General features: G+C 35.4%; 2 protein-coding genes across 2 annotated transcripts; both read right to left on the reverse strand.

The window, feature by feature from the left end:
• Positions 1–1,037: 1,037 nt before the first annotated feature.
• LOC125851554 (receptor-like protein 6) lies at positions 1,038–4,256 on the reverse strand (the record flags this gene model as incomplete). The annotated part of the gene is made up of 4 exons (XM_049531325.1): positions 2,805–4,256; positions 2,658–2,707; positions 2,030–2,194; positions 1,038–1,281 (listed from the first exon to the last, which is right to left on the reverse strand). Coding segments are annotated over exons 1-4 (1,911 nt in total), but the record flags the coding sequence as incomplete, so codon positions are not given.
• Positions 4,257–5,802: 1,546 nt separating this feature from the next.
• On the reverse strand, positions 5,803–10,336 carry LOC125851555 (pyruvate decarboxylase 1-like). Its single transcript, XM_049531327.1, has 6 exons — positions 9,706–10,336; positions 9,447–9,610; positions 6,752–7,402; positions 6,551–6,668; positions 6,258–6,446; positions 5,803–6,180 (listed from the first exon to the last, which is right to left on the reverse strand). Exons 1-6 carry the CDS (start codon positions 10,222–10,224, stop codon positions 6,010–6,012), a joined length of 1,812 nt encoding a protein of 603 aa, XP_049387284.1. The 5' UTR covers positions 10,225–10,336; the 3' UTR covers positions 5,803–6,009.
• Between the last annotated feature and the right edge of the window lie 1,462 nt (positions 10,337–11,798).

Here is an 11,798-nt window from a genome sequence, read left to right on the forward strand (position 1 = left end):
AGTTGCGGTTATGGGGGAGAGTTTTGTGCATCTCCTTGTATTCAGAGTGAATTGTTTGAGGTTGTTTCTCTCTATATTTTGTACTCTCATATTTATGGTGGATTTCTCATCTCCTTTGTGGATGTAGGTCGATTGACCGAACCACGTTACATCTGTCTCTTTTTGATATATTTCTCGTTTGTCTTCTTACTCATGGTCTTTCGAGGTTTGCTTTGCTAGCTTCCGCATTACACCGGCTTATTTCGGTCCTAACAAGTGGTATCAGAGCCATGGTTCAATGATGGAATTAGGTTACAGATGGGTGTTCATCTTGGCGGATGTTGTTCTAGTCGCAACCTTTTTGACAGTAATGAAGATCTTTGTTGGAGAAATTGTTTCAGAGAGGTTCTCTGTGTCGAGACGTAGATTTGATGGAGGAGATTATGGAGAAGAGATGCATGATCCTAAAGATTATGTGAAGAAGGTGGACAAATTTATTTTGTCAGAAATTCAGGCCAAGAGGGAGATTTGTTGGGGTTTATTTGCCCTGATTTCTTACCATAGATAGGTTTTCCTTTTAGGAAAAGGTTTTAATATTTAACTAGTCCTTTTCTTGTAGGAAAGGTTTAGGACTCTATAAATATAGGCTTGTTCCTTCTAACTTAATTAGCATTCACAATGTAGTCCTAGGGTTTTGAGAGTTGCGGTTATGGCGGAGAGTTTTGTGTACCTCCTTGTATTCAGAGTGAATTGTTTGAGGTTGTTTCTCTCCATATTTTGTACTCTCATATTTATAGTGAATTACTCATCTCCTTTGTGGACGTAGGTCGATTGACCGAACCACGTTAAATCTGTCTCTTTTTGGTATATTTCTCGTTTGTCTTCTTACTCTTGGTCTTTCGAGGTTTGCTTTGCTAGCTTCCGCATTACACAAGGACTAGTTAAATATTAAAACATTTTCCTAAAAGGAAAACCTATTTATGGTAAGAAATCAGGGCAAATAAATCCCAACAAATCTCCCCCTTGGCCTGAATTTCTGACAAAATAAATTTGTCCACCTTCTTCACATAATCTTTAGGATCTTGCATCTCTTCTCCATAATCTCCTCCATCAAATCTACGTCTCGACACAGAAAACCTCTCTGAAACAATTTCTCCAACAAAGATCTTCATTACTATCAAAAAGGTTGCGACTAGAACTACACCCACCAAGATGAACACCCATCTGTAACCTAGTTCCATCATTGAACCATGGCTCTGATACCACTTGTTAGGATCGAAATAAGCCGGTGTAATGCGAAAGCTAGCAAAGCAAATCTCGAAAGATCATGAGTAAGAAGACAAACGAGAAATATATCAAAAGAGACAGATTTAATATGGTTCGGTCAATCGACCTACGTCCACAAAGGAGATGAGCAATCCACTATAAATATGAGAGTACAAAATATGAAGAGAAACAACCTCAAACAATTCACTCTGAATACAAGGAGGTACACAAAACTCACTTGTTAGGATCGAAATAAGCCGGTGTAATGCAAAAGCTAGCAAAGCAAACCTTGAAAGAGAATGAGTAAGAAGACAAACGAGAAATACCAAAAGAGACAGATTTAACGTGGTTCGGTCAATCGACCTACGTCCACAAAGGAGATGAGCAATCCACTATAAAAATGAGAGTACAAAATATGGAGAGAAACAACCTCAAACAATTTACTCTGAATACAAGGAGGTACACAAAACTCTCCCCCATAACCGCAACTCTCAAAACCCTAGGACTACATTGTGAATGTTAATTAAGTCAGAAGGAACAAGTCTATATTTATAGAGTCCTAAACCTTTCCTACAAGAAAAGGACTAGTTAAATATTAAAACCTTTTCCTAAAAGGAAAACCTATTTATGGTAAGAAATCAGGGCAAATAAACCCTAACAAATCTCCCTCTTGGCCTGAATTTCTGACAAAATAAATTTGTCCACCTTCTTCACATAATCTTTAGGATCTTGCATCTCTTCTCCATAATCTCATCCATCAAATCTACGTCTCGACACAGAGAACCTCTCTGAAACAATTTCTCCAACAAAGATCTTCATTACTGTCAAAAAGGTTGCGACTAGAACTACACCCGCCAAGATGAACACCCATCTGTAACCTAGTTCCATCATTGAACCATGGCTCTGATACCGCTTGTTAGGACCGAAATAAGCCGGTGTAATGCGAAAGCTAGGAAAACAAACCTCGAAAGACCATGAGTAAGAAGAGAAACGAGAAATATACCAAAAGAGACAGATTTAACGTGATTCGGTCAATCGACCTACGTCCACAAAGGAGATGAGCAATCGACTATAAATATGAGAGTACAAAATATGGAGAGAAACAACCTCAAACAATTCACTCTGAATACAAGGAGGTACACAAAACTCTCCCCCATAACCGCAACTCTCAAAACCCTAGGACTACATTGTGAATGCTAATTAAGTTAGAAGGAACAAGCCTATATTTATAGAGTTCTAAATCTTTCCTACAAGAAAAGGACTAGTTAAATATTAAAATTTTTTCCTAAAAGAAAAACCTATTTATGGTAAGAAATCAGGGCAAATAAACCCCAACAGATCTAGACTGCATATGGAAGAAGATATTGATCCCGTAAATTCATTATTGGCAATTGAAAAGTAAGTAATGCTACTTTTCCAATTTGCAAAGCGATCTGGTAGAAACGGTGGATTGCCCTTGATCCTGTTGAAAGTCAAGTCAATGACAATAGAAGTAGTAGATATATAATAAGGTTTTTCCAGAGATTGTGAGAAAGATTCAGTTTTGCAACTGTCCAAACCCAATTTGGTATTTTCCCTTCAATTTTGTTGTCTGAAAGGTCAAGGGTGGTTAGCCTAAGAAGTCCATTTACCGCTTCGATATTAATGGTCCCACTGAAGGAGTTGGAAGAAAGTGAGAGTTGTGAAAGCCTATTGAGTTTAAAGATAGACCGGGGGATCGATCGATTTAGATGGTTATTGCTCAAATAAAGTGTTTCCAGAACAGAGGAGGATGCATTTGGAAATTCATGGATTTCTCCACTCAAATGACTAGTATAAAGATAAAGGTACTGCAATGACGGGAGGGAAAGGAGAACGGCTAATTGAGTTTGAGCAGAAGAAAGTTGACCATTGTTATTAGAAATGTCAATGTAATTGAGCTTGTTAGCCTCATGGAACAGCGGGATTGAGCCAGTAAAGTTGTTGTTTGACAAGTCTAATGAAACTAGGTTCGTTAAATTTCCCATTGTTGACGGAATAGGTCCTCTGAAATTGCAATCATATAAGTCTAGTGTAATCAAACTTCGAAGGCTAGCAATTGAAACTGGAAGTAAACCAGTGAAACTCGTCTCCCTAAGACTCAACTCCCTTAATACATTTTTATGTGGAAATTCAGGTAAAGTGCCGGTAAGGTTTACGTTGCCTAACAGATCAAGTTGATGTAGAGTTGGTACCTGAAAGATTTTACTGGGAAATGGACCAAACAAATTGCACCATCGAACACTTAAAGTTGTCAATTTCGTAAAATCTGCCAAAAATTCTGGAACCATAGTGGATAAGTTATTCATATCGAGATGAATAACAGAAAGGAAAGGAAGATTTACCAGGACAGGATCAATTGGACCTGAAATTTCACAGTATCTCATTGACAAGACTCTCAATTGAGGTAGAGATGAAGATAACGCCGAGCACCACTCACTCCCCTTCAATGAAACATTCACACCATCAAGGCAAAGTTCTCTAAGATTTGCTAGACTTCCAATGAGTGTCCCCAAATCGGGGCTCTCTAGACTTAATAAAGAGTAAGGAAAACCTACAATGTCATTATAAGTAGAAATGTCAAGAACTACTAACTTCGTCAATCTTGACAATTCCACTGGAATCTGCCCTTCAAAACCAGCTTGTGACAAATTCAGGTACGTCAAGTTTGCAAGCTTATAAATATCTGTTGGTATTGGAAGAGAACGTAGGTCATTATAAGCCAGATTGAGCTTCTCAAGATGTTGAAGATCGAAGAGACTGCTTGAGTTGTCAACTCCGCCAGAAATAGCTTCGTTGTCCAACTCCAGAGCAAGCACGTGACCTTCTTCGTCACAACTTACACCCGGCCACAAGCAGCAATCAGTGTTTCTATTCCACCTAACTATTTTCTTTGGCATGGAAGAATCAAATGTAAGTTCATGCTTCAATTTAAGCAATGAGGCCATTTGATCCCTCAAACATTGGCCGTATACTCGAGAATTAGAACTCATTATCAGAAACACCATCAGGATAGTGATGAAAGAAATTTGTAGGAGTGCTATTTTCATAGTGATTAGCAAATTTTGTGAAGTGAACAAATTGATGAATGATTAGTAGAAACGGAATGCAGCTTTAAATAGTTGCATGGCACATGGAAAGGAAGATCAATGTACTTCACATGTTGCTAGTTACAATATGGATTCCAGCGAAACCAATTTAGTCATTAGTAAAGTCGAAGTCAATGAAGGTACTACTTCTTTGAAGAATAAATTATGAATTGGGCAAAATTGAATACAAACCAAATCCCAATTTTTTTTTTTGAATTTTGATTTGGATTTGGATTTAACTTCTTTTTTTAAATCAGATTTTGGATTGGACTTCGGATTTTTTTTTGGGAAATTTTAGTATCTTAGTTGGTTGATTATCTAAACTTTCATCTGTTCGTGAAGGTTTAATTCCTCATCTGCAACCCTCTCCCCATTTTCCGAACAAAAAATTTCATATCCAATATGAATTGTCCAAACACCTACAGACAAAGGTGGGAAACTTTTCTGAGTTGTAATAAATAAATTGGAAATGGTGCTTGAAAAACAGTCAGCACGCGTTTGAATCTTTTGTCCTTGAGTTGATCATTGAAATGAATGAACGGAAGTAGTATATGCTTTTGCCTGAGCTAATTTAGACTTTGTAAGTATTTTTTCTTTTTGAGTGAATGGGTAAATTTTTTTTAAATGTTTTCGATCACGTATATACCTTTAAAATACACTATTAAATAGTGCAGGGGTTAAAGGTCCTTTCCAAAGTTCGACATTGTTACAACAATTTCGATCAAAATTCAGATATATTTCAGATATTTTTCCCAAATTCAAATCAAGTAAACTTGTGTTATAGACTAATTAAACAGGAACAAAGTCCAACCCAGAAGACTAATCTAATAGGTGGAAATTAAAGCACATTTCAGTCTATATACTCATTAATATTTCTCTTTTTATCAATGAGTGACAATTGACCCATAACAATTTGACCAACATAATTAAATATCTTTTCATCATATTAATATGAAAATAATCGTAATTAATAGTATTTCTTATACAATTTTTAAATATCTAAAATTTTGATTTTGAAAATATTAAACTAATCTATTTGAATCTAACTTTAAATATCAATTAAATTAACTCTTAAATAAATTTCTTTTCATATTATCAAATTTTTGTTTCAATATCTCAAAGTTACAATTAATTCTAATTTTTCAGCAAAATCCTCTTAAGAACACTACAAAAATACTTAAATATGCATTACAATGTTACACTTAATATTTAGAAAAGTTCATTATTTTCTTATATATTCATGACACTACTTATATAGACTGTAAAACCAAACTTTTTGAGGGTCTGAAATGTTGGAAACTTGAAACAAATATTTTAATGGTCTTAACCTGACTCATCCATACTCATCACCAAACAAAAAGGTGACAAAGTTTGGTAGAAGAAATCAACTTCAACAAAAACTTTGTTAAATGAAAGAGACAACATTCCCAATATTGACAATTTTATGGACAAAACTAGCTGAATACGTGATAAAAACATTGTTAAAATGAAAGAGACAACATTACCAAAATTGAAAATTTTATGAGCATACAACACTAGCATCATACCCTAATGTTGATAGGAACTAGAAACTAAAAATGAAAGATAACATGGGAACTTGACAACTCGAGAGCAGTTGCGCGGTGATCTGAAACTTGTTATCGAACATTCAGACGTTTTACTGAGGATTTGGAGGACGACTATTAGCAGCCGAGACTCTAGAACCCCATTCAAGCAGTTCTTTGCTGGTGTCATCCTTGTGAACAATCACTTCAATGAAACACAAACTATCTTTCTTTGCTTCAGTTGCAGTTTCAATTGCTTCCACAAGCTCCTCTTCGCAACGAACCTAGTACAAAATGCATTATTTTACTTGAATAACTTTTTTGACTCAACTAATGGTGTAGGGATAGAGAAATTCCTCACCTTTGTTGTCCAACATTTTCCTTGCCCGTTGTGGATTGCATCGACTAGTCCAGTGTAATTCCAGTTCTTGATCACATTGTAAGGTCCGTCGTGAATCTCAACTTCAATTGTGTAACCACCATTGTTTATCAAGAAGATGATAGTCCTCTGACCACATCGCAGCATTGTTGAAATATCCTGAGCAGTCACCTACAACAAGTATTTTCCATACAGAATGATGAGAACGCGATGGAATGGATAAACACAACGAACTCATTGTGTTGAATTCAGTTCATAACACAAATCATTTTTACCTGAAAACTACCATCACCAATGAAAGCAATCACCCTCTTTTCTTTTGCTGCTTGTGCGTAACCAAGCGTTGCCCCAACAGACCAACCAATAGATCCATACTGCATTTGGAACTCGTACCTGAAAGAAAGCCAAAGGATATCAAATGTCATTATGATGAACACGGAAGCAAACGTCATTTCACATTGTTCTTCGGAGCTTACCCACATCCCTTGGGCAGTTTAAGTTTCTGGCAATTGAACCATGAATCCCCTGTCTCAGCAATCACAACCGTGTCACCGGACAACATCCTCTGAATGTGCTCAAAGAGAATATTAATCCTCAATGCCTCTTTAGGCTCACACTTGAGAGGATGTCCCTCTGGAACATAAATCCTTCGATAATTCTTGTAAGCAGTCGGGTTGAGCTTTAGCCTCTTGCCCAATGCAGCAAGGAAATCCTTCATTAGAATACAACCAAATGTAGGTCCATTACCAACAGTCACACAATCCGGCTGTACATTGATGGTTTTCTCTCTTTTAAGAAGCAGAGAATACCCAACAGAGCTATAGTCATTAAAAATAGGTCCAGCAAACAAGTAAGCATCAGCTGATTCCACAATTTCAGCACAGAAGGCCGTACTCACTGCACCCCAATAAGTTCCAATGAAATGAGGATGGTGCTCCGGAACCATCCCCTTAGCTGATGGCATAACTGCAACAGCATATCCACTTGCATCCGCTAATTCAACAAACGCATCGCACGCCTTTGCAACGCGCATTTTTGGCCCTCCCACAATGACTGGTTTCACAGCTTTGTTTAAAAACTCTGCAGCTGCCTCCACTGCTGCTTCCAAACCCATCTTATTACTCAATCTAATACCAAAAAACAAACCATACAAAGTAAATACCTTGTTAACATTAATGGAAAAACAGAACCAACACCAATGAAGATGCTCATATGTCACAACTCATATAGTACCTTTTGTAACATATAAATCAAATCAAATTACGCATAATACATAGATATGCCCTTTAATTTACTTTAAAAATTGAACAAATAAACACATGTATTTACTACGTGTATTATGACACATAAACACCATAGAGAACACAAAAGGCCTAACCCATCGGTGGCTCCTTAAAATTGGCACCAAGTTTCACTTAGACACCTTAAGCGAGTGATGTTCATTTTAGACACCTCATATCAGCTTTTGTTGTGTCCTATTGACACTTTTTGTCTACCTGGCTCAATGAGTGTAATACACTCAATGACTACGCGTGAAAAACACATTCAGTCGACTTTCTAATTTTTTTTTTCTTCTTCTTCTTTCCAATTTCAGCCTCCATTCCTGCAAACATAAATATCCAACAATGGCGAAGAGAAATAGTTACAGTAAAATGATGAAAAATGATGAATCCGTGTTAGAAAATTCAGGAATAGACCCATTTCAACATTTAAATATTAAATTATTCATGAGATTCTTTCTTGAAAGAAATTAATTTTTACAGAGGAGTAAATTTATTTTTTTGTGAATTTTTAACTTGCTAATTAGGGTAAAAAAGAAACAAAAAGATATTTGAAGAAGAAAATAATAAAAAAGGAACAGTGTGTTGGTTGGTGTGAGCCCAAATGTTATTGGAAAATAGGAATATCGGTATTTGGAGAAGAAAATCAGAGGAAATGGGTGCCCAGATGTTTCTGCAAATGAATAGATATTTGGAGAAGACAATGGTGGGGTGGACGTGGGAGAGGGGAGGGGGAGACAGGGTAGAGGTGTTTGGAGAAGATGTCTGGGTGAAATCGGGGTGCTGGGGGGCATGGGGGATTTATTGGTTTAAATCTCTTCTTTTTTTTTTTNCTCGATGACTACGCGTGAAAAACATATTCAGTCGACTTTTTAATTTTTTTTTCTTCTTCTTCTTTCCAATTTCAGCCTCCATTCCTGCAAATATAAATATCCAACAATGGCGAAGAGAAATAGTTACAGTAAAATGATGAAAAATGGTGAATCTGTGTTAGAAAATTTAGGAATAGACCCATTTCAACATTTAAATATTAAATTATTCATGAGATTCTTTCTTGAAAGAAATTAATTTTTATAGAGGAGTAAATTTATTTTTTTGTGAATTTTTAACCTGCTAATTAGGGTAAAAAAGAAACAAAAAGATATTTGAAGAAGAAAATAATAAAAAGGAACAGTGTGTTGGTTGGTGTGAGCCCAAATGTTATTGGAAAAAAGGAATATCGGTATTTGGAGAAGAAAATCAGAGGAAATGGGTGCCTAGATGTTTCTGCAAATGAATAGATATTTGGAGAAGACAATGGTGGGGTGGAGGTGGGAGGGGGGACAGGGTAGAGGTGTTTGGAGAAGATGTCTGGTGAAATCGGGGTGCTGGGGGGCATAGGGGATTTATTGGTTTAAATCTCTTTTTTTGTTTTTAAAATTATTGGTCAAAAATTCATATGTCATTGATTCATTGGTTACTTTTTATTTTTATTCAAAAATAATTATTTAAGAATTGTTTGTGATGCAACTGACACATGTCATCGTTTAATTTGTCACTTTACACGTCATTCGCGAGTGTAACATACACCTTATATATTTTTGTTGATTGGTAAAAAAGTGTCAAAATGACACGTCAAGACTTTACATGAGGTGTGTAAAATGAACATCGTCCAGTTAAAGATACCTAAGTGAAACTTCGTACCAACTTTAAGAAATCACCGATGGATTAGGCCAACACAAAATTATCATACGGATGACACGTATGATAAATATGACTATGCTAAGTTGTTTATGTATTATGTCATTAAGTTAACATCTTAAACTTTCTGCGGAATCAAATATTGTCATACAAAAAGGAAAACAGACCATATTATAATCGATGAAAGCTCAAAAATCTCAGAATTACATACCTGGGAGCGATGAAAAATGGAACAGGTTCACGGCTAAAAGTAGGATGCGGAATCCCCGGCAAGTTACAGCTTATACTTATATAAACGGGCTTACTCTCTTTCAACGAGGTAGCAATTGCAGTATCAATCATTTCATGTGCATCCTCTAAGTTATTCACCACAGCCTGAAAACACGAAAAAGGAATTACTATCAATACAAAACATGTATAGTATCAAATTTGTTCAATCCAGACCGAATTCATTCAATACTAAAATCTACCTGATAGCAAGTGACAGTTTGAAAGCAACGAAGTTCTTGAGTAAAATCAGGCAACCCAATAGTATGATGAAGGATTCTGTTAGTTCCATAATCATTTGAATTAGGGCCACCGACAATACAAATCAATGGAAGATTCTCACTATAAGCACCAGCAATAGCATTAAGAACACTAAGTCCACCAACAGTGAAAGTCACAACACAAGCCCCAACACCATGGGCTCTAGCATATCCATCAGCAGCATATCCAGCATTAAGCTCATTACAACACCCAACAAAATTAAGCCCAGGTTCATCAATTAAGTGATCCAGTAATGCCAGGTTGAAATCACCCGGAACACCGAAAACATCGGTGACCCCGACTTGGACTAAACGGCGTGCTAAGTGACGACCCAGTGTGGGTTCCGGCGAGTTCAACGGAACGGCTGGATTGTGAATGGTTACGGCATTAACCGTCGGTAAACATCCCACGTCGGTGTGCTGTGGTTTACACGTGTCAATTGCTCCGTTCTTCACGTCCATGATGAATTTGAGTGTTTTTTTTTTTCCAGAAAAATGTAAATGATTATATTATGAGTGGTAAGTACTACTTTTGAGTAATTTTTTTTGGTTTCATAAGAAGGAAAAAATGTTAAGTAGAAAAACAGGTGGAGGTGGTTTAAGAGATGAAACAGTGGGGTATATATAGTTGTATACATGTATATCTTCTTGCCATGCCATGCCATTTATACACTTTGGGCATCAAGTATATCACCCATAAAAATATTTAGGAGAATTAGTAATTAATGTTAAGGATATATATATATGTTATTTTATATTTTTTTAAAATATATTTTTTGTATAATAGACAAGTAAAGAGGAACAATAACATATCATGTGCAAAATTCGCTTAGTTGAATCTGAAAATGATAAAGTGTACATAAACTATATCTCAATATTATGAAGATAGAGAAATTATTTTTGAAAGACATTCGACTTAAATAACACACGACAAAATAATTTGAATTTCAAAATTATTTTAAAACTACCAAAGCTAGTGCGGCCATTTTTAAAAAAAAAATATTAGCTATTAATCCAATTTAAGAATTTGCACATGTTTTTCGTGTTAGGATAATTCCGTAGATATTCGATTGTGTGGTCTGTAACAAATATATTTTTGGAACGACATAAAAGATTATTATTTGCTTAACCAATTTTTATTTTTATTTTAGATTTTAATTTTTTTTAGATAATTTATGACGGGTTGCTCAGTAAAGCGTATAAGAATAATGTAAAATAGAATATTAATATTATTCGAATTGTTTAGTAATATTGATATTAGTTATGCTGACATTAATTATGTTGAAATTCTTTGGCTTTAAGTCATCGATAGCCACTTAAAGTTATCCGCAAATTTCACTTAGACACCTCATCTTAGGCTTGTTCCAATTGAACACCTGCGCTAATAAAAAAAAATCTACCTATTGAACACTTTATAGACAATCAGCTGAAATAAGAGAGTGTGTGTTATACACTCGTAAATGACGTGGCATAGTAACTAATCAAACGAAGACACGTGGTATTGGGCCTAGAATAACTAATAAAAAATAAATTATAAAGAAAAATTATATTTTTAAGAAAGAAAAAAAAAAACCATCCTTGCCTTTTTCCTCTTTCGTCAGAACCTTCCCCAAAAACACCATATGCTGCCATTCTTTAATCTTACTCTTATCCTCAAACATCAATTTAGATTTATTGTTATTCTTTCTTCTTCTTGTGTTGTGAGTTTTTTAGAGTTTGAATACATCAACAATTTCAAAGAATAATTTCAAATTCATATTATTCTTGCTGGAAAAAAATGGAGTTTTGCCGGAAATAATGATCACTAAAGTAAGAAGACGATCGACCATTGATTGCTCGTTATTTTATTTTTTTTTGTGTCTTTATGTAATGACATTTGCTTGACATCCCATGTCAACGGAAAGGAATCTCCACTTCATCTTCCTCCCTTTTTTTTTGTATTTCTTTTGTTTTAAGATTCATATCTAATTTATGTTTGGGTTTGATTTGACAAAATAGATGAACAAGAGATAAATATGTTTGGTGGCAGCAGCGAT

The sequence above is a fragment of the Solanum stenotomum genome, unplaced genomic scaffold (assembly GCF_019186545.1).
Source record: "Solanum stenotomum isolate F172 unplaced genomic scaffold, ASM1918654v1 scaffold27013, whole genome shotgun sequence".
Taxonomy (NCBI): Eukaryota; Viridiplantae; Streptophyta; class Magnoliopsida; order Solanales; family Solanaceae; genus Solanum; species Solanum stenotomum.